The 22,555-nt window shown below is 35.7% G+C and overlaps 2 protein-coding genes across 44 annotated transcripts in view; both read left to right on the top strand.

Moving 5' to 3' along the window:
• Window positions 1–6,600, top strand: part of mub (poly(rC)-binding protein mub) — a 221,409-nt gene extending 214,809 nt beyond the window's left edge. For all 3 annotated transcript variants that reach the window (XM_069502227.1, XM_069502228.1, XM_069502229.1), the window contains one exon: window positions 12–6,600. In XM_069502227.1, the coding sequence (XP_069358328.1) occupies window positions 12–96 (85 nt within the window). In that variant the 3' untranslated portion in view covers window positions 97–6,600. The remainder of the gene's footprint in view (window positions 1–11) is intronic.
• A 3,432-nt stretch (window positions 6,601–10,032) lies between these two features.
• pHCl-1 (pH-sensitive chloride channel 1) overlaps window positions 10,033–22,555 on the top strand; it is a 64,811-nt gene continuing 52,288 nt past the window's right edge. For all 41 annotated transcript variants that reach the window (XR_011237379.1, XR_011237378.1, XR_011237377.1 and 38 more), the window contains exon 1: window positions 10,033–10,426. The gene's annotated coding sequence lies outside the window, so the exon portion shown is untranslated. The remainder of the gene's footprint in view (window positions 10,427–22,555) is intronic.

The following is a 22,555-nucleotide window of genomic DNA, read 5'->3' as shown; positions in this document are numbered from 1 at the left end:
TGACGTTGCAGGATCACCATGGAGACGGCCGGGCTGCCGCTGCCCGGCTACCACTACATCGCGCCCAACCACATCGTGAAGGCGCCGATCCATTGAATGGGGCTCCGTGGCCAGGCACCCAACGTTGCGAAGTTTTACAACACCGACCGCTATTACATCCAACCGCAATACGGGAATCTGGCTCCGATGTATTTTTTCAAGTAAAAATTTGACCAAACTATTGGAAAACAAGAGGGGAAGCAATTGGCGAATAGCTGAATGTATGTTTACATTTGTTACGAGTTTATAAGTATTTTAGATATTCTTATATTAATTCTCCAATATTTGATTGATTGGAGTACGACTTGTGGATCGTGCGACCGATCGTCGCGAGAGCGGTGGAATATGGCACTTATTGAGAACTAAATAAAAGGACTGAAATTTTGATTATTTGTTCGGTCCGTGAACAGTGCACGACGATGATTTACAGAGCGCATGATTTTCAATAAATTGTTCTATGTTTTAGTACCTTTGTTCACTGTTCAGGGAATAAGATTTCCGACGTCGAGAGTGACTAAGCTGATCGAATTTACTATGGATTTAAGCGGTCAAATAATTTTCGGTTGGTTTCGTTCATTGTTACGGTCGGTCCCGGCTGACCTCGAATAAATAAATTGTTCAAAATGATGTAACGAGCGTCGGCGTACATTAGATGTAGATGCGTTACAATCGACCTCGGATCCGCTGACGTAGCTTAGTGTTAGATTAGCGAACAGAGTGAGAGGGTTAAAGACAATATTTGTAAATAACATATTCGTAATTACCTGGCAAATTAGGTGTTACAGTAAGCAATCTTACAAGCTTGCGGTTAATGACGATTTTGTTATAATTGGAATGTTTTACTTAATTATAGAAAAATATTCATAAATGTTTTGCATAGGTTAGTTTGTATACATTGTTGACAGATTGAAACTCGTAAAAGAATGCGTGCAAGTAGATAATTGAAATGAATGTTGCTTTTTATAATAAGTTATGTTGTCTGATGAAAGTTGTCATTAGCCGCCAGGTCGTAAGTTAACAAGGCTCGTCGTGCGAACGCGACGCGTCTTCGAAACCGATGGGATCAAATCCTTTAAGAAACTTACATTAACAGAGAAACGGTGGTGAACTGAATCATTCAGTATATTATATTTTAAAATATCGTCTATTATCACAAAAAAAGACGTTAGATGTAAAAATAGTGTTACTAAATGTGATAGTCTTCTAATTTATTTAACATTTGAATAATAATTCTAACATAGACACCTCGTGTACATCGGTAACTGCGTTGTTAAGTCGAATATTATTGGTCCAGGGATCAAAGCCAAAGATTTTTGAATTTGTTTGACATATTACTGTTGTGAATTTATGCTAAATTATTCTGGGAGTAGTTAACATATTTTAGTGAATTAAGAACATTTTAATTGCATTACTTTATTGCCCTCTCCAGACTGCTCATGGTATTTAGTCTTAGATTGAGATTTTAGGTAGTCTGTGGTAAGCGACATAAAAAATGAAAAAATAAATAAAAAAGAATAGGATATAATAGACATAAGATAAGTAAGTATAGGACCAGTGAACTAAGATGCTTTCTTGTAAAGTATTTTTGATCTAGAAAAACAGTGCCACTTTTTCACTGACTTCTTTGTGCCAAATACAAATAACAAATGCTAAGAAATATTCAGGTCAATATTTTAAAGAGACCACTCGGTATTCTAAACTTTTCTTAAAATATGGAAACATTAATTTCAAACACAAATAATTAATTTTGCACCCTAGATTAAGAGAACCTTCTCAAGTAGGATAGGAGCTCGGAAACATATCCAAATAACATATTAAAGCTATCGTCTTCCCTATCAATATTTCGTTATCAACTAAATATTCTGTGCCAAATTGTATACTTATATCATACAATTTTAAAGCTTTTGTGTTTTATGACGTTTTATTATTTATTAATTATATTTAATACTTTATTTTTACAGCTAATAAGTAGTGCTAGTCAAATTGGTCTGAAAATAAAAGACAAAAAATTATTTCTAGTCAAAATTTATTTCGTTTGGATGATATGATTTCGTGTTAAAATGACATATTTTATTTATTTTATTACGAAAATCGAAAAGTATTGAGATATGTATTGTGTGTGCTGTCACTTAAGTATTTTATCTTAGCAATAAAATCATTATTCAATTATTTATTTTTAAAAATTACAAATAAGAAAATGTATAGAGCTTTTTAACTATAAGTAACAAGCAGGTGTAAAATAGATTATAATCTATATAAATTACTCTTAAAGATATAAAATGTTAGTCGAAAGAGAGAGGAAATTTTATAGCTGTGATGTACGATTGAAAAGCATTTTTGTGCTGCATGCTACGTCAGTTTAAACTGAAGGAGTACTGCCTACTGTCAGGAGAAGTGAGGTAGTTCTAGGATTCGCTTAGTAGAAGCACTGCGATATGAAGAGTCGATGAGAAGGAATGTAGAACGTTCTAAAGAATGTGAATACGCGGCAATTTATTTGTTCACATTGCTTGCTAATAATGGCAATTGTAACGCAGATACTTTCTGATAATGAAGTATTTATTAGACTATTGGTGTTGTTAAATTATACATTTAGTACAATTAAATTTAAATAAATGTACTATTTTCACGTATGTATACATAATAAATTATATTAATATAATTTGCAATACATAAAACATCAAATATTGTAATCGTATTATCTTAGGTATTATTGTTACTGTTATTTTGATTTGCTCAATTATTTAAATATTTATAAAATAAGCTAGATCTGAAATTATAATCATGTTAGTTTTGTTGGAATTTAATTATTGTAGCATAAGACGATTCGGGAAAATGCATCATGTTTTAAAATTAAGAAGTACCAAAGTTTTGCTTCAGTTAAACTAGAGGGTGCCCTAGCACCAAACTTTGACAGCTGCAATGTAACGATTGCAATCACTTTCGACTGCACTCTCTGCCATTGGTTCAAATGCGCATTTTTAACCATATCAACAATACTAACATCAAAAGCTAATTCGCAATGCAATAATTTTAATATCGCAACTTCGGGGCTAGGTCTACAGGCATACAATGTCATGATAAAAATACTGAGGATTGTTCTATTATGGATATTGCAATTTGCAATACTTGCTATGTACCAATGTATTTAGAATTAATTAATGTTATGTAGCCTGACCGTCAATCTCCTCAGCCCCTACTGCCAATTTCAAACTATCGCAGCATTAGGGACAAAGTCACAAGGCTGCAGTAAGAATGTAATGACGGGAGAATTAATTCAAATATTTAGAATTAATTGGTTGTACGAATGCAATAATTATGCGTATTTGGAATAGAAAACCAACTTTGTGCGTTTGATTTATTTTTAATGGTTTGCTGTTTTGTTCAGTTATTATTATTACTTAATTGTTAGCCTTTATAGACAGGGTCAGACTGCGCTGTAAAATAGTGTAATTAAAAATCAATTTTAGCAAATATTTACTAAATCTAATAGTAAATTTTTATTCGTGTTAGCACCTGAATTTTTAATTGTTATTGCACCTTTTTGGAAATCCCTCTATTGAATTTTGTGAATCATAAGACATGGTGAAAATTTTCATTTGTAGAGGAAAATTTCTATGAAAATTAAAGAATATCATTCCTTTTAGACTGCAAATTAAAGAAAAAAAGGACGACGGAGAAAATGATTTTTAAATGTTACGTGGGTATAAAACGACGTAAAGGTTTAAGATGATTGAATAAATGGGTTGTGTAGCATGTTGTGCAGTTTACATACAATATTCTACTTCATATACCTAATGTACTGTCTTTGTCATTCAAACACGCTCCAGTTTGGAGCTTCAAATACAAATTTATATTGTAGAGACCAGGGTAAAATAATACTAATTATAGTCAACATAAGTTTACTTTACGAGTTTAAAATCACTATACAAATACTTCTAAAGCGTGTGTTACATCATACATGAGAATATTTAAATGCAATATGAATGCTACGTGCAACATGATTATAATAGTGTATAACTATTTCAAGATAATCATAAATAGAATCATTCGTTTTGGGGTAACGCTCGCAATAGCTTTGCAAAAGGTCCGAATGGACAACAGAGAGGGAGATGTATTATTTTGTATTAGCGTCCCCTTGTCTGTTATTTAATTTTGTCCCTGAACGCCAAATGGAAGTTTAATCAGCTAATGGTGCTGATTCTGAGCACAACCTAATTTTAGAGTATTCGCATCCTCTTCTTACTAATGTAATATGAAAAGGACATACGAAGTTTGACAGTTTTAAATTTTATTTTTAGATAGTAAAGCCCGTGATTTTAGCGCACAGTCGCGAGCCTACTGTTTAAATTTGTAGCGTGCACTAAAAATTAGAGTATTTAAATGAAAAGTTCATGTTCTGTCCCTTTTTAGCATTGTTAAAAAGAAAAGGATGCAGATACTCTAAATTTAGTTTAGAGAAAGACAAACGTATATTATATTGATCTCTGTCGCTCAAAAATGCTTTATCTCGCACACATTAGCGATCATCTGCACCCCACAATAATGCCGACGATGCTTTCTCGCAGCTTTTTTATCGAACTGTGTTGCCAATGCCGCAAGAAAGGTGTTGCACTGATAGTGCTCTGATTGCAGTTACTCTATGTAAGCGAGAGAGCCATGTGTTCTGTCTGTGATTCTGCTTCTATTTGGCACCCATAGTTGTCCCTCTAAATAATTCGATGTAATTGAGTACTATAGTGTATACGAAAACAATTGGCAATTCTTGTGCAAGTGGGCTGTGCCATATTGTTTCTAATTTCATTTAGGAATAAAACTTGAACTTTTGGACTGAATATAGTTTAAGATCATTGTCTGTTTAATAACTACTAACAAAATCGATCAGTCGCTATTGCACTTTTGATAAGCATTTAAAATTATTTTATAACAAGTAATCTTTCTAATAAATTCAGAAATCCTGATGAAATACTTATTCATATTTTTTTTATGTCTCTCTATCATTATCATTTGAAAATAAGTTGAGTTCGTAAAATTCAAATACCTTTTAAAAAATATACTTAGTAATTAAATTTTATTTTAATCCAATTATATACTTACTTCTATATCTATGGATTTTTATTGTGCAAGGTTCTGTCTTTGAAATGTAACTAATAAGTAATATTATTTATTCAACCCAGAGCAATAATAATTATGTACATCCTATATGTTTAATTATGAATAATTATTAAGTATACATTGATATGTCTAGGTTTTTATATACTTATCTACCCTTAGAAATTAATAGTAAGACTTGTACCTACCTATTTTCGTGGTGGCGTAATTAGTTAATAATGGTTTGGTATATTGACTAGATAGTACATTCATTGTTGCAAGAAAGTGTGATTTATTGAATCGCGTGTATTTTATGCAATTGGGAAATATAAATAGGTAAGCTATATTTTCTATGTAAAGATCCTCTAAGTATGGATTTTAATAAGATTATTGTTGAAGGTAGATTTGAATTAATTATTATAAATTATTTACGACTACCCTCGGTATTTTATTAATTTAGTAGATACTTATCGAGAATAAATTATTTGAGGAGCTGGCAAACAAAACGGCGTAGTTAAACTTGTGATGAAAATACTTTCTTTAATCTGGATGTTTTTAGCCCACTGAACACAAATTCCAACTCATTTCCAAGTAAAACGGTCTAGAACTGCATTGAAATTGAGTTCAAAGTAACAGTAAATACAAACTTGAACTCATTTCCAAGCAAAACGGCCTAAACTTGTACCTACTAAAATTGAGTCCTAATTTCGCGATTCCGATCATAACGATATAATTACAACAGTTTTCATTCAGTTTTTTCTTGTACCTATAAAATTTTATTTCGTGCGTACCTATAGGTCGACATGACATTCGGGGTGGGACGGCCCCGCACAGCGCCCCGCGCTAGCCTGGTGCGGGATAGCGTGGACGCTGAGCGTCCCCCTCTCTACGACTCACCTCATACCCCGATTGCCATCTCGACCTGTCACATACCTACACCTTTTTACTCGCTAGCTCCTTATTTTTAATCTGTACACATTGTATTAAAAGAATTTGACAGAAGCTAATAGTAGCTTTTTACAGCTTTGTAGGTATATTATGATTTTTGTATTCACTTGACCGCAATCACACCAGATAGGAAGTGATGATGTGGCGATAAGATGGGACGCGTTTGCCTAGGTGCCTATTCACTCTTGTTTTTCAAAACAAGATCTTCAAAACTTCTTGTGATTCTTCAAAACTTTTCAAGACAGAACCTTAGTAAAAGTAGTACTTAACGGTTTGTTTTTGCAAAAAAATAGTGGTACTATAGATAAGTAACACGTAGTTCAACAGTTAGATTTTCACTTGTCATATCTTTCAAATATCAATGTAATTGTCGACATATCTAATCGTTTTGTGAATTGAATTGATTAATGTTAATATAAATGTTGTACGTACGGTTACAGTATACTGTCATTATGGTTAGTTTCGACATAATTAATGTTTGTTTTCATTATGTTTATTCAATAAAGTGTGTAAATAAAAGAATACGTTTTACTAAAACCGAATATTCCCAAATAATCCCATCTGTAACTAATGTAGGTACCTACTGTAATAGTCCGCGACAGGTCGAGAATCGAGATTGCAATCGGGGTATATATGGCGGGGGACACCCCGCACAACAAACAAATCACGGGGGGTGCGTGGGGTGTTCCCTTCCCGATTGCCATCTCAATCTGTCGCGTACTATACATGGTGAAAAAGTGAAAAATACGGCGTCTTATGAACAAGAGATTTTTGGCAGGAGTCCACTCGCTTTAACGTGGAAGAAATCCGAATATTCTCAAAGTCAAAGGTGTGTGAAGTCTGCCAATAAGCACTTGGTTAGGGTAAATGGATCATGGCCTAAATCCTTCTCATTCTAAAAGAAACCCCTTGGTCAGTTGCGAGCCGACGCGGTGATGATGACAAGCTGACCCCTGGCTTCGCTATCGTGTGATAGGTATTTTGTTGGTTAGCAATACCGCTCAACTCAGAAGGCCAACATTTAAACGTCATGGGATGCATTGTAGTTTTTACTATACCCTATCCGCGGAAAGAAGTTAATAGGTAGGCATAGTACGCGACAGGTCGAGGGGGTAACGCACCGCACACCTGCACAGCCCCCGCGCTAACCCGGTGCGGGTATGCTCACTATGCGGGGCGTCCCCGTGCCATCTCAACCCGTCGCGTAGCGTACAACGGATAGCTGATGGGATTACCCCATACAAATGAAATAAGCAAAATCTCAGTGGGCGCTAATCATTTTGAGACATCAACCAATCACAAACGAAACTGATTTCTAATTGAATTTCGAATGTTTTTAAACATGTTTGTGATTAGTTGAGTTGGTGGCTTAAAATGGGTAACTCCCACTGAGATTTGAGTGTTTATCGCCCGTAAGCTGTGATAGACTAGTGATTAGGACGTCCGCCTTCTAATCGGAGGTTAGGGGTTCGATCCCGGGCACGCATTTCTAACATTTGGGAGTTATGTGCGTTTTAATTAATTAAATATCACTTGCTTTAACGGTGAAGGAAAACATCGTGGGGGAAACCAGCATGCCTGACAGTTCTCCATAATGTTTTCAAAGGTGTGTGAAGTCTACCAATCCGCACATGGCCAGCGTGGTAGACTATGGCCAAAACCCTTCTCACTGAGAGGAGACCCGTGTTCTGAAGTGAGCCGGTGATGGGTTGATCATGATGATGATGATGATGATCGCCCGGAAGCCCTTCTAAAGGGGACCGAAACAGAACTGAAAGACTAACCTAAGCTAATAATTGTATCTAGGTACAGTTCTTGCAATACACGAAGACGCGTAGACTTTACTTGTGGTTACGTCGGATACGCGGGCATTGCGTAAGTGTGCGTGCATGTCGGACCAATCAGTCGCGAGCAAGCGCTCGCGCACCTTATACCGATACGACTAAAACACAAGCATGAGCCACTCGCCTTCGTGAATTGCAACTTGCAAGAACTGTACCTTGGTATAGTCCGCGACAGGTAGAGATGATATTACCTAATGATTTCAATCAAATAAATTTCCATATTCAGGTAGGTACCCACCAAGCTTTGCGCACCTTTGAGAACATTATGAAGAATTCTCAATTCTCACGCATGCAGGTGTCCTGATTATGTTATCCTTCACCGTTTAAGCAAGTGATAAGTACTTAATTAATTGCTTAAAACGCACATAGCAAACTCCTAAAAAAAAGTAAGAGGTGCGAATTACCCTGGATTTCCCGAGTAGGAGTCCGATGTCTTAACCACCAGGGCCTAAGCTATCACCGCAAAGTACTGCTACTATTTACCATTTCAAGGTAGGTTACCTACCTACGTCCTAAGTAGGTATCACATATAAGTATTATAGGTAAACGCGAAAGTGTTGGTTTGTCCTTCAATCACGCCGCAGCGAAGCAATAAATAGGCGTGATTTTTTGCGTATATATATCATATATGTACCTATAGTCAAAGACCCGGAGACTGAGATTTTTTATCCCGGAAAATCAAAAAGTTCCCACGGGATTTCAAAAACCTAAATCTACGCAGACGAAGTCGCGGGCATCAGTTAGGTAGTAGTGAAATAAATTACTTAGGTAGGTACATTATTTTTCACCATGGCTTCAAAGAAATACCTACTTACTAGTAAAAGCGAGGTCGTGGCTCGAGGATTAGACTCGCCTGCCGTTTCACCATTAGTACGGTTCACGCGATGTCTTGTTGGCGCCATGACCTCCAACCACTTTTGTTATTGACTTTCTTTACTCAATGTACCTACATAAATAAAACTATAAAGTAAGTAAATAACTATACCTACCTCCTTTGGTAGTCACTAGGTAGGTACCAAGTTTGTGTGTCTCCTACTTGATTATGACAAAGCCCCCGTATATAATTATGATAGAACTGTATTTAGATGCTTTATCCATCCATATCCATATCCATACTAATATTTTAATTGCGAAAGTGTGTCTGTCTGTCTGTCTGCTAGCTTGTCACGGCCCAACAGATCAACCGATATTGATGAAATTTAGTACAGTGTTAGCTTACATCCCGGGAAAGGACATAGGCTACTTTTTATCCCGGAAAATTAAAGAGGTCCCACGAGATTTTTTAAAAACCTAAATCCACGCGAACGAAATAGTGGGCATCATCAGCATAATCAGAATATACCTAGTTAAGATGAATAGAGTTTTAGATTATGTACTTATCTTTATAAGTATTAGGATTAAGTAGATAGGTACCTAATTTAATGGAGTAGAGAAGATGGAAGAGTCTGCATGTGATTTCAAACATAATTACTTAACACGTTTTAATTTTTAGGGTTCCTTAAGAAGCCTTTTTCATCATTTCGTCCTTGTCACAGCCATCTTATAAAAAACTGTTATGTAGAGCTGTAAAATTGGTACGTAAATTATTTAGCAGTGCAAATCGATAAGACTAAGTATTTTTCAGAAGCCACATTCATAGGTATTTTTCTATGGAATGGGTCAGCCCACCCGTGCGAAGCCGAGGTGGGTTGACCTATTTCCCTTTGTGGTAGACATACAAAATATTTCAAACAAACTTATTTACAAAAAAAAAACTCGTCGCCCAACATAGGTAGGTAATAAATGTTCGTGATCTCATTAGCACAAAATTGCCAAATTGATGGAAACCAATATCTAAGCACCTCATTTTCATTACAATGAACAAAGGATAACAATCGAACGTGACAAAATTTTCGTGATAGTAGATTATTCCTAAGTTAAGTAGGTACGTAGGTATTTTAAAATTTCGAAACGTACTTAATCAACAAATGGTAACCCTGTGGCCATAAAGTGACTTTATTCGTTATTAACGCTGAACAATAAATATGCATGTGTCTGAAAATAAAACGAACGACACAGTGGCGGTGCGCTCTGCGCATGCCCGTCACTGCGCCACTAGGCGGTACGCTGCCCCCTGGCGGACTGGCGTCGCAGTCCATTGCGTAACCACAGCCCGCCCGTAGACCGCGCGGAAAACTAGAGCTACGTTCCCGCGGCGGTATGGGGAAACGCAAATCACCATAAAACTTTCCCGCGTCGCGCAACCCATTTAAAAACTAGAAAACCCTTGGAAAAAAACCTTGGAACTTTAGGCTTATAACTTTATGTACTTTGAAAATTGACTTTTAAATAGTGAATCGATGCGGATCTCGTCGGTTATTATGAATTAGTGCGAACGTTTAAAGTGTGTGTGTGTTCATCTGTTTTGATTTACTTCGCTTGGTAGCAACTGGGTAGTGGTGGCGGCGGCCGGTGGGGCCGCGCTGGTGGTGCCGAGGAATCGATACTGCGGTACGAGCGGCAAGGTAAACTTTAATGTACTTTTTAATTTTTAAACGTAGTTTCTTTTGCAAATTTGGCACGTTACTTACAACAGAATATTTATAAATTGTATACCTACGGATTTATAAATAAAGTCTTCAATCTGTATAGACTGGGTGGTACAAAAGAGCATACCTAATAACATAATATCATGATGATGAAAATTACTTTCTTCTCACTGACAAGGTATAGGTAGATATACTTACTTACTTCAAAAATCAAACTCGCCTAGGTATTATAAGTACATATACGTACCTAATTCTCTTAAAATACCAGCACGCGGATGAACCGCTCAAGTATCTTACCATTTTTTTGAAGATTTATCAATCATTTTGGTATTTTTGAAATCTACACAGTAGGATAGTAAGTACATTTCATTTGATACCAAACGCGATATAGATATACCTAGTTAGATACATAGATAGATAGATAGAAGACTTTATTGCACACAAAACAAAAAGAAAACGAAGACAAATGTATACAAAGGCGGCCTTATTGCTCAAATATATTTTACAATCTCTTTGTTTTCTAGACGTTACTACTTCCTACCTAACTTTGCTTGTCATTACATCCGCCTTATTTGATTTGTTATAACGTCATAACATCTATGTATAGGTACCAAAGAAGTTATGAAGTTAATAACCACATGATTTATAAAAATACTACATTTATAACCGACTTCAAAATAGGAGACTCAATTCGTCGAAATCTTTGTTTTTATAAATGAGGTGTCGTTGGCTTCGTCTAGTCGAGTTTTTTTTGCCATTTTAGGGGAACTAATCAACACAAACATCCATCCTCCCGCAGTCGGGTAAAACACAAAAAGACTAGGTAAGAGAAAGGTAGACTACTGTACACAAAACGTACTTTTTCCAGATGTCTTCGAGCGTGTGCTGTTGTTCGTATCTGATAAAGCTTTGTAGAAATCTTACCTTAATTATGTGGGTTTGTCTCCATTCTTAGATTTATTGCGACTTTCAATTATTTTTATAGTAAAACAAGAAACCGTTATAATATAAATAACTATAGGTATGTAGTATCTATCGTCTAGCGCTAGCCCGTCTTTCACAGTACAGCTACTTTATTCAGAATCTACTTATTAAATCTGTGAAATTGGGCAGTTATAAGTATTATAGAAACAGAGTAAGGAAATTATTTGGCTTAGGTAGGTATCTACTTCCAGAAATGGGACCTTGTAAAATAGGTAGATTGATATTGAAATCACTATTTAGCTTATTTCACACTACCGGGGTATAAAAATTATATTAAGTATAGTCCGGTCATAGCCGGCCGGTATAGACATTCAAGGTTACAATAATTCGCATAGGGCTAAAAATTGGTACGAATATTGGGAAAGTGAAGAGTCCCCATCGATTTATATTAATGTCCCAACATTCGTACCAATTTTGAGTCCGATGCGAATTATTGTAACCTTGATGAATGTCTATTTTGACCGGACTATAATGAGCTTTAGGTTTTATACAGGTTCAGTTACATGAACAAAAAACTACCGTTAATAGAAATATAATAAGACCCAAAGTGTTACATGAGTTACATTTTTGAGCCTATAGGAATAATAGGAATTTACGAGTTAGACTAGAGTATATTGGAAAATGTAAAAAAATCTTGACTATTAGCATAGACCGTACCTACAGGATGAACTTTATGCTATGAAGTCCTAAGTATAGTAGGCAAAATTATCACGACTATTGTGCGACCAATAACTAATTAACTAGCTAGGTATAGTCCACCAAACTGTAAGTTGTAGAAATAAACCCTAGTAATTAAAAACTAAAAACATAACAGGTAAGTCGGGGAAAAGTATATAATCAGGGCGTTTTAATTAATTAATTCAACACGCGTAGGTACACTGATTATGTTATGCTTAGGTACCTGCCTAGGTACGTACTTAAAATAGGTTTAGGTAATTAGGCAACTCAAGTCAAAAAGCAGCGTGGAAAGACCGTTTCAGCGTAAAAGTAGGATATCTGAAAACGGCCAAACCTGATTTTCTAATCTAATTATAATTAATCTGTGAGACTAAAAAGTAAACAGAAACGGACATCTTTTCCTTTCTTAAAACTAAGTTTTTGTACCTTCTCTGACGCCATTCTAGCGGCATAGGTACTTAAGCTGTTACAAAGAGCTCTCGCAAACGTTTCAGATCGATACTAACATAGGGTCTTTAACCTTTTAAAACAAACCTAAGAATTTTATTCTCGAGAGAAAGAAACACAGTATTTACTGTATGAAATTAATGTATTTTTGTTCAAAACCTTTTGGAAGCCTACTGTACCTACTTATATTTACCTAACCTAAATCACTATTTTCAGGCGGAAGATTCTTAAACGGATCACTCGGTAAATGTTCACACTAAACTTCCACCTAGCTAAATACTTTAAGAATATTGCATCTTTTGGGCCTATCTGAACAGATTAGCCCTATCTTAGTATGTTGCCGGCAAAGTTACATTTTACCATCGATGTAAATGACAAGATATGCCCAAGCGAACAAAATTTTTCACGGTTTTGGAACCAAATAAATCAGCGCTACCTCTTAGAAACTAATGAACGACCCCTTTGAAATCCAGAACATGTAAATATTTAACCGAAAACCATCGTACAAAGAAAAGCCAAACATATCCGGTTAAAGCTACTTAGACGGCTGACAACCCTGCCTGTGGTAGAGTCATCTCATACAGTGCATCTCACAACTCAATAGCAAAAGTTGACGTTTGTGTATACTAAGGCTCAGGTATCCCATTTCAAGAGTTACCTTGTACTTACCTTGAGGTAGGTACGTAAAGAAATTAAAACAAAACCATGTTAGTACTTAAGTAAGAAACAGTCATGGTGCTTATTTATTTATGGCCCGATTATTTTCTGGTAAGTACTGGGTATTGGGTGTAGGCCAAGGAGTGACGTAAAATGCTTACAAAGAACTAGGTCATACAGAAGTCTGAAACAGTATCTCAGACATGTTTTATGGATTTGATTGTCAGACTTTCATGAATATGTAGGTACCGACCAACTGGTGTTAGATACAGTTACAGAGTTCAAATGAAAAACGCTGACAGATATAACCACCTACCTACTTTTATATAGGTACGGAAAATGGTAGATATTCCTACTTATATAATGTTGGTTTTTTAATTTTCATTGAATGTACCTAGGTACCTCTTCAATTTTAATAAAATTGGTAGATAGATATTTTGAAATTATACTCCCTAGCTGGATTATGTTTACTAAATTACCTACTCGTCTATAATTTCAAGTGCAGAACTCTTAAAGGTGGGGCGAGTCATGAGCATTAGACATGATTTTCGTCTAACTCGTGTTCATTTTTAGACCCACCTCTTGAGTAATTAATGTCTTCCAGTGGCAGGGAGCCGCTGGATTCAGTCGGCGCTAGACCGTGGCATGTGGAAGTCTCTACAAGAGACCTATAGGCCCAGCAGTGGATGTCTAACGGTTGACGATGGTGATAATTTAATTTAATTTATTAAATTTAGGTACACCAACAGCAAGTTCACAATGCGCTTATTAAATAAAAGATATTACTATACTATAGATTTTAATTTACACTAACAATAAGTATAGTAAATAGTGGAACAAATATGTGGGTATTCCATGTTTAGGTATATTTGCCCATGGGGACATCAACTTTGACGCATTTGAATAATTGAGTCGATACTAGACACGAGTTGGTATAATTAGCAAATACAACACTTACAAAATTAAACGGTTTAGTAAAATACAGAGTACCTACTTACTAAAAAATAGAATCATTGATCTATTATTTAAATCCAAAAGACGAAAGTGTAACATGTATTTGTTTACTTGTTTATTACTTTTTGTACCCCTCAACTACTCAACTATTTTAAAAGGACATCAGTACCAGGATAAAGGACATAGGATGGGAATAAATAAGCCAGGCTAAAAACGTAAGTAAACACAATACTCGTACTACAAAGTTCACACAAATATGTGTGCGAATACAATTGTAAATCTGTTTTCCAATTATTGCACTCGATACGAACACAATTTCGTTGTTATAACTGAAAATCCCGGCAAGCTAAATAAATATTCTTCTACCTATCAGTTATCCTTTCTGTTATGGTCTTAAAAATTAAGTTCTGGTCTTAAAAATTAAGTCAGGTCATTACATATCTGCAACTCCGTAGCGCCAGCGAGTGAGGCGTTCCGCTGACGCTACACCAATTATTATTCATGTACCTAGTAAGCTTATGTCCATTATAGAAGTCCATATTATAAAGAATACTAACCGCACGAGGCGAGGCGGTGCAGGTCTAATGCCGAGTGCATAATAACTGAAGCGAATCCTGTGTGGGACCCTAGACGCGAATACCGAATGTATTGTACCGAATGCGACTACTCGCGTCAATTTGAATATGACCATAGAAGTTCTTTGATATGAACGAATCGGTTCCCGCATCTTGCGCGGGATACGCTTTGGTTTGACCTTAATTAAGTAAATGGAGTTACGTTTTGCTTGATAATCGGATCTTTATTGAATTATTTTTACTTTGGATTTTAGATAATTAAGAGTTAAGATAATATTAGTTATACGTGAAATTTTATTTATCATTTTTCACCAGGTAAATACAATTACTTACTCAAGGTCTTCCATTCCCGTAGCACCGTAGCCTTACCGTAGCACTGCTAATATTGTAGATCGCAGGCGTAGCACTTTCATGAAATACAAGTAGCTGTTTTTTATTTTGTAGTCGCCACTGTAATGCAAATATCACTGACCAGTGCCTGAACTATTACGAATACGCTGGACTTTCTATTACCGACCTGTTTTTTGAACAACTTTATTTTCGCAATTTTGGCATTAATAGCAGCAGTGAGGTAAGCGTATACTAGAAACTAAATTTTAGTTATGGGACATCTATCAAAATAGTGTCAACACGAAGACAAATTATTGGTACAAAGTATCAATTTTAAGTACCGTACGCTCAGTGCGGCGGTGCTTCTATCGGTACAAAAAATACTGTCATTTTGTATGGCACTCGTATTCCAAAGTACTTGTTCATGTTTATTTAAGTGTAGATAATAAAGTACGTAGGCATATTATAGAATATACCTAAGTAGTCAGGTTGACCTTACCTACATATTAAATATTCAGTTTTAATACGAAATTCAAAGGAAAAATAAGCGGGAAGCGATTAACTTTGCTTAAAGATTTAAAGACTTGCGCTGCTGATCTTTGGCAAAAAAAGTATTAATTTCCATAATATTACTTAAGTACTCTTTAATATATAAAAGGAAAGGTGACTGACTGACTTACTGACTGACTGACTGATCTATCAACCTACAGCTGGACGGACCGGGCTGAAATTTGGCACGCAGATAGCTATTATGACGTAGGCATCTGCTAAGAAGGGATTTTTGAAAAGTCAACCCCTAAGGGGGTGAAATAAGGGTTTGAAATTTGTCAAGTCCACGCGGACGAAGTTGCGAGCATAAACTAGTTTTATTTAATACTTATTAATTAAATAGGTATAAAAGCTGCACCTATCCATCAAATAATTAAAACCACGGATTGTTCTATTTCTATCATCCAATAAGCGGATCTAATAGGTAACAATTGCTAGCAATTAAATGCATTAATAGGTAAATATATATGAATATATCTATTTATAACTTTAGAGCTCAATACTTATGAATTATTAGTGTCAGCTCAGTAAAATAATTGCGATTTTATGTTGACGAATGAGCGAATTAAAGCACAACTTTAATTCATGCATAAAATGAATAAATATACCTAACTACTAACAGCTAAGTACCTATAATTACTTACTTAAATAATAATAAGGCTGATATGTAATAGGCATAAAAGCCCCTAACTGAATAAAGAAAAAAATTATGGATACAGAATTAATCTAGTAAATATCTAATAGGTACTAGATGATGCCTGCGACTTCGTTCTCGTGGGTTTAGGTTTTTCATAATCCCGTGAGAACTCTTTGATTTTTGAGATAAAAGCCTATTCTTCCCAGGGATGTAAGCTGTCTCTGTACGAAATTTCTTCAAGATCGGTTAAGCGGATGACCGTGAAAAACTAGCAGACAGCCAGACAGACACACTTTCGCATTTATAATATTAGTATGGAAGTACGGATACTTACCTTATTATTTAACAGGAAGAGTTTTCGACGTACGTTACTTAGTTGGATACGTTTCATGTCAGACATATTGAAAATTCCTGAAAATTGGCCATTATGATGGCGTGCTCGTCGTCGCATCGTGCATCGCCTGCAGCAAAACGCGACATTCGTTTACCTTAATTTCTGTTTTACACGTAGTGGAAAATTCTAAATCGGTCAAGTGTGAGTCGGACTAGCTGATGAAGGGTTCCGTACAATCGTACAAGATCATGTACTTTTTAATTTATTTTAATTTACAAGGCGGTCATTTTGAAATTTTTCTTATTTGTAATTATAGCAGCAATAGAAATACCATTACACACTGAAAATTTCAGCTCACTGCCTATTATGGTTCATGAGATACAGCCCGATGACAGATAGACAGACGGACGGACAACGGAGGCTTACCCGTTGGCACCCTTCGAGTACAGAACCCTAAGTCATTTTACAAGCATTATACATAAACAAGCGCATATATAAACTATGGGCACGTATAAGCTGCATTAAGCTTAAGAGCTTAGTAAAGCTCTAAGGGCTCTTCATTTGCTCGCAGTTCTCTCCTGTTTATGGATATTTGCATCCAATTCAAGTTTCTCACTACGAATTTGCGACTGATTCGGCTTTGAAATGAGATGAAATAGAAATCATTTCAATAGTCCTTGCTTTAACCTTTGATATTCATATCTAGGTACTTACACAACATATTAAAAAGTTTTAGTGTTTAAGAAAGCGCTCACGCCCTATTATGTACAACTATAACCTACGTAACTTTTTTGTTTTTAAAGATTTAAGTACCTAAGTAAGCATAAATACTAATAAAAGCTTTTAACTGAAAGTAGGGGCTTTAGGTGTACCGACCTACATATAATCTTTCTTCTTTCTTTCTTTTCTCAACCGACAAAGATTTAAGAAGACACAAACTACGCGAACGTCATCGCTTACGTTTTTGTCCTCGAAAATACTTCTAGAAAAAAGCTTAACCTTTGTCCAATGCTTTAAATGTTGTAAACTTTTATTTTCACTTTTATCATGGTTTCATTGTAAGTAGGTACCCCTAAGCGCCTTACGTACGTAATACGCATTCGCTGATTAAATACATCTGAAACATAAATTATCTACCTAATGTTTTGTCATACCCAACGAAAATGATTAGTTTCCACTACAAAGTTTACGCTCGTATACAAAGTAATTAGCACACAACAACCATTTCCCACATTGAAATACATGAAATGTGCCATCGCGAACACGTTGCTTTCCAGATTTTAATATTCAAACTACAAATGTTGTACAATCGTCATCTATTTTTAAAATTGAGACGCACTGAAATGAATACTTAATAAACGTACGCTGGTATGCCATACAAAATGACTTTTTTTTATGCCGATTCGAAGCGCCTCACCGAACGTAAAGGGAATTAAAATTGACATTTTGTGTCAAATGATCTTCGTGTTGACACTATGTTAATCTCTATGATGTTATTAGATGTCTCATCTCATCACTAACATTTAGTTCCGAGTAACAAAACGTCGAGGCTTCGACGTCACTGGCAGACGTCAAATGTTACTTATACTTGACGCTAGGTAGCCTGTGAATCGCCTATTTTTAGGGTTCCGTACCTCAAAAGAAAAAACGGAACCCTTATAATAAATAATAATAATAAATAATTTTTATTTCAGGCAATAATCGTATAAATCTATTTATAGGATCACTTTGTTGTCTGTCTGTCTGTCTGTCAAGAAACCTACAGGGTATTTCCCGTTGACCTAGAATCATGAAATTTGGCAGGTAGGTAGATCTTATAGCTGACATTTGGGGAAAAATCTGAAAACCGCGAATTTAGGGTTAGATCACACAAAAAAATTTAAATGGTGGTCATCAACTAATAATTAGTATTTTTAACATTCGAAGTGAGTGACTATATCAAGTGGGGTATCATATGAAAGAGCTTCACCTGTACATTCTAAAACAGATTTTTATTTATTTTTATGCATCATAGTTTTGGAATTATCGTGCAAAATGTCGAAAAAATACGATTGCAGTACGGAACCCTCATTGCGCGAGCCTGACTCTCACTTGGCCGGTTTTTTGATTTCACCTAAGATTTCACTAATGTTTTCATATCACCCACTTGACGTATCGTCGATTCATGCTCAAACCGAGAGTTCCTTCGCTCTAGTTTACTGTAGGATTGCTATGTCCATATTTGTCAAAATTTTGCAAGGCTAGGAATGCGGGACAAGACTGACCCGCATTTCAGCTAAACTTTTGTTGGAAGTAAGTAGGTAGTAATGAGTGAAACGATTAGATCGGTCTCGTCTAGAACTGCGGCGCCACATTGCCTGTGCAGACGTCACAAAGTACCTACTGTAAACAAATTGTACTACATACAAAGTAAGTAGTTGGCCAATTTGCGTCTGCATTCTACAATCAACAACTATTCAAATCAAATCAAATCAAATCATAAATTTTATTGCCTTTAAGTTGCTGACTAGTACAAGTTTCAGTTTCGGAAGAATAACTTCTGAAGAGTTCAGATGTAAATCGAAAATTTTATGATTTCGCTTCTTATATTATTATGTAACACCAGATGATACCCGCAACTTCATCCGCGTGGTTATAGGTAGGTTTTTTAATCCCGCGTGAACTCTTTGATTTCTGGGATAAAAGTAGCCATACATTAGATTAGATAACACATAGTTAAGTAAGGGTATAAACTAGGTATCTCCATTCCAATTTTCAGCCAAATCCGTTTAGGAGTTTTTACATGAATGAGTATAATAAACAAACATACACACCAACACAATGCACATACAGTTAATTTTAATTGGAGTCAAAAAAGATCCAGAGTTTAGAGTTTTGTTAAGTATTGTTCGCGACAGGTCTTCGAGTGAGGTGACATCACATACAGAGTAAATAAAAAAAAATTAAACAACCTTAACATAAACAATTCTTGCGGTACGCACTAGGGTACTAAGATATAATACCCCACATCCAGAATATTAATATAATGAATAGCTGAGAAGCAAATGAAGATAAACTAAAATTAACAATAATTTCATTTAGCTGTATCTTCTCAGAGTCAGAGCTCTTTAAAAAGTATAAGATGTATCTAAAAGTTATGATTCGGTGTCTATTATTGTTGTAAACAATGTTCGATGAGAGCGCCCGCTTGTCTTGGACGCATCAGTACCGAATGTCGAATGTTAAAATTAGCTAAGTGTGGCATGAATGCGGATCGCCCTTGAGTTGTACGGACAGCGTTGAATTAAAAGTACATAACTACAACCAATTGTAATAATTAATCTGATTCTCACAGCAATCGCATCTTTATCTAAATATATAAAATGAAAAGGTGACTGACTGACTGACTGACTGATCTATCAACGCACAGTTCAAACTACTGGACGGATCAGGCTAAAATTTGGCATGCTGATAGCTATTATGACGTGAACATCCGCTAAGAAAGGATTTTTGAAAATTCTACCCCTAAGGGGGTAAAATAGGGGGTTTAAATTGGTGCAGCCCACGCGGATCAAGTTGCGGGGATAAGCTAGTTAGTTTATAAATCAGTTAATTAACACGTTGATATTACGTAAATGGATCTCAATCATGATGAGACTGGAGACAATATTTTGGAGCAAAAGCGGATGTTTTAATTCCGACGGGTGCTGAAGCTACTTTAATTAAGTCTCTGAAATCGTGTCTTCTTTCGCATATAAATTTTGCGCGCGTTAACTGAGTACATAAAATGTACAACGCTTTTTCTACAGTGTCAGTGTGGAAGTGTGCGTTCAGACTAATATAATTCTCTTCGGTATCACCACTCTACTCTGGTTTTACGCTTCTTCATAAAAAAATTCGGTGACCGTGCATACAAAATAAAACTTTATTTTATCATCAAGGGCGCGAAGTGTTACAGAAATTCAGTTATAGTTAGTATGACTTCTAAAGTTCTAACACAATAGGTACCTAACACTACGAACATTGTGTAAAGTCAAGCCTTGACTCGTCATCTATGTGAACAAACTTTAAAGTTTTAATTGACAAGTGACACAGAATACCAAGTAGCAGAGTAGCGTCAATGGACTATGGAGCGTCTGCGTGTGACAAGGTTCCAAGCCCGTTATAGCTTGGAAAAAACCTACTCTTCGCCCTACTTACAGTAGAACTAGGCAAGGTAAATCCTATCAACTGCACGACAGGACGTCGCTTTGTACACCTATGTATGTCCGCGCCGCGCTACACACCCACACTGCGTGTTATACAGAGTAGGAGAGTACAGACATCAAACCATGTCCAGTGTATTTTGCCTTGTACTTTCCGCAACGAGCCCAAACAATGCAATTGACAGTACTAAAACTGAAATTGGGACTACATCTACATGTTTTCTTTGGTGAGTTCGAATTTTAAAACCCGAATGAATTTACCTTTTTAAAATTCACTCCATCTGTATCGATCAATAATTATTGAAGATCGTTGATTCACTTTTCCAGGACAAAAAGTATCTACCCCCGCGAAGCAACCTATCTTTGGAAATCTGGAATAATCCATTTAGGATGGGCCGTGAAAAGCTAGCAGACAGACACACTTTTGTATTTAAAATTTTTATTAGGTACAAAATAAACGAGTAAAGTTGTGGGTCCGATAGTGTGTAAAAATCTCCATTTACCTATTCGCTCGCTCTTTTAGCACAGAGATCTCTCTTGTGTGAATCTACTTAAATCGTGTTGGCAGTTGAGCTCAAAGGGCGGGGTTGAACGAGCCATTAGATGCAGATATTCCCGTATTTCCGACTTACTACGTTGTTCCCAGACAAGGCTTTAGGCCGAAATAATACCTCCTACTTTACTACCCTAATGGACTTGGTTGTGGTTGACAGCTTCAATATTTATAACTTGCATCATTTGCGCCCTGATTTAATGTGTGCCTATAGCCTAACCTTGTACTAAAAATATGTGCTTTACATTTTACATTACCTTTTACATATATTTATCATGTCACAATGTAAAGGCAGCTTTATCATAATTTTCTCTTTTATTAAAAAATCTTAAATGTATCATCTTATATAAAATCTTTCTTTTAATTTCATTGGTACAAATTAAGAGAGAGTAACTTCATACTTAAACTAGATGATTCCTGCGACTTCGTCCGCGTGGATTTAAACTTTTGAAAAATCCCACAGGAACTCTTTGATTTTTCAGAATAAAAGTAGCGGATGTACTGCCTCGGGATGCAAACTATCTCTGTACCAAATTTCTTCCCAATCGGTAAACAGATGGGCCGTTATAAGCAAGCAGACAGACAGACACACATTCGCATTTATGATATTATAATAAAAAGCATGGATAATCCTACAGCGCTAAAAGTTGCCGCCAACGTTAATAAAAAGCTATTTTCGAAAAGTTTCTTGGCTTCTATCAAACAATTTTTTATTATTTAATGTAAGAGGGTGGGTTGAATAGACATAACGAGACGACTTCGTCATAATGAAAGGGGGTCCGTCTAATGAATATAAAAGTTGATTTGCATTCGCCTTATGGGCTATCTTTTAGATGTTATTTTTTTTTCACTACATAAAATAAAGTAATGTAGGTATATTGTATGGTATGATTGGCCTTACAAAGAGCTAATCCGAAGCTGTTGTGTACTTAAGATAAAATAATAGCGATTAAGTTTGCAGAGTAGTCGTCCTCCATCTTTTATCTATCTTGTCCTGAGTGACTTACAGATCTATCAAAGAGAGATTTGAAATTTTCAGAGTATATACGTTCCTTTTATAATGCAGGCAATCACTAAGAAAAGATTATTAGAAACTAGCTGATGCTCGCGACTTCGTTCGTGTGGAATTAGGTATTTTAAAAATCCCGTGGGAACTCTTTGATTTTCCGGGATAAATTAGCCTATGTCACTCTCCAGGTTTTAATCTATACACATGCAAAAAA

Source organism: Maniola hyperantus, chromosome 12 (assembly GCF_902806685.2).
Source record: "Maniola hyperantus chromosome 12, iAphHyp1.2, whole genome shotgun sequence".
NCBI classification, from domain to species: Eukaryota; Metazoa; Arthropoda; class Insecta; order Lepidoptera; family Nymphalidae; genus Maniola; species Maniola hyperantus.
Note: the sequence above shows the minus strand (reverse complement) of the source record. Positions and strands in the feature narration are given on the sequence as shown.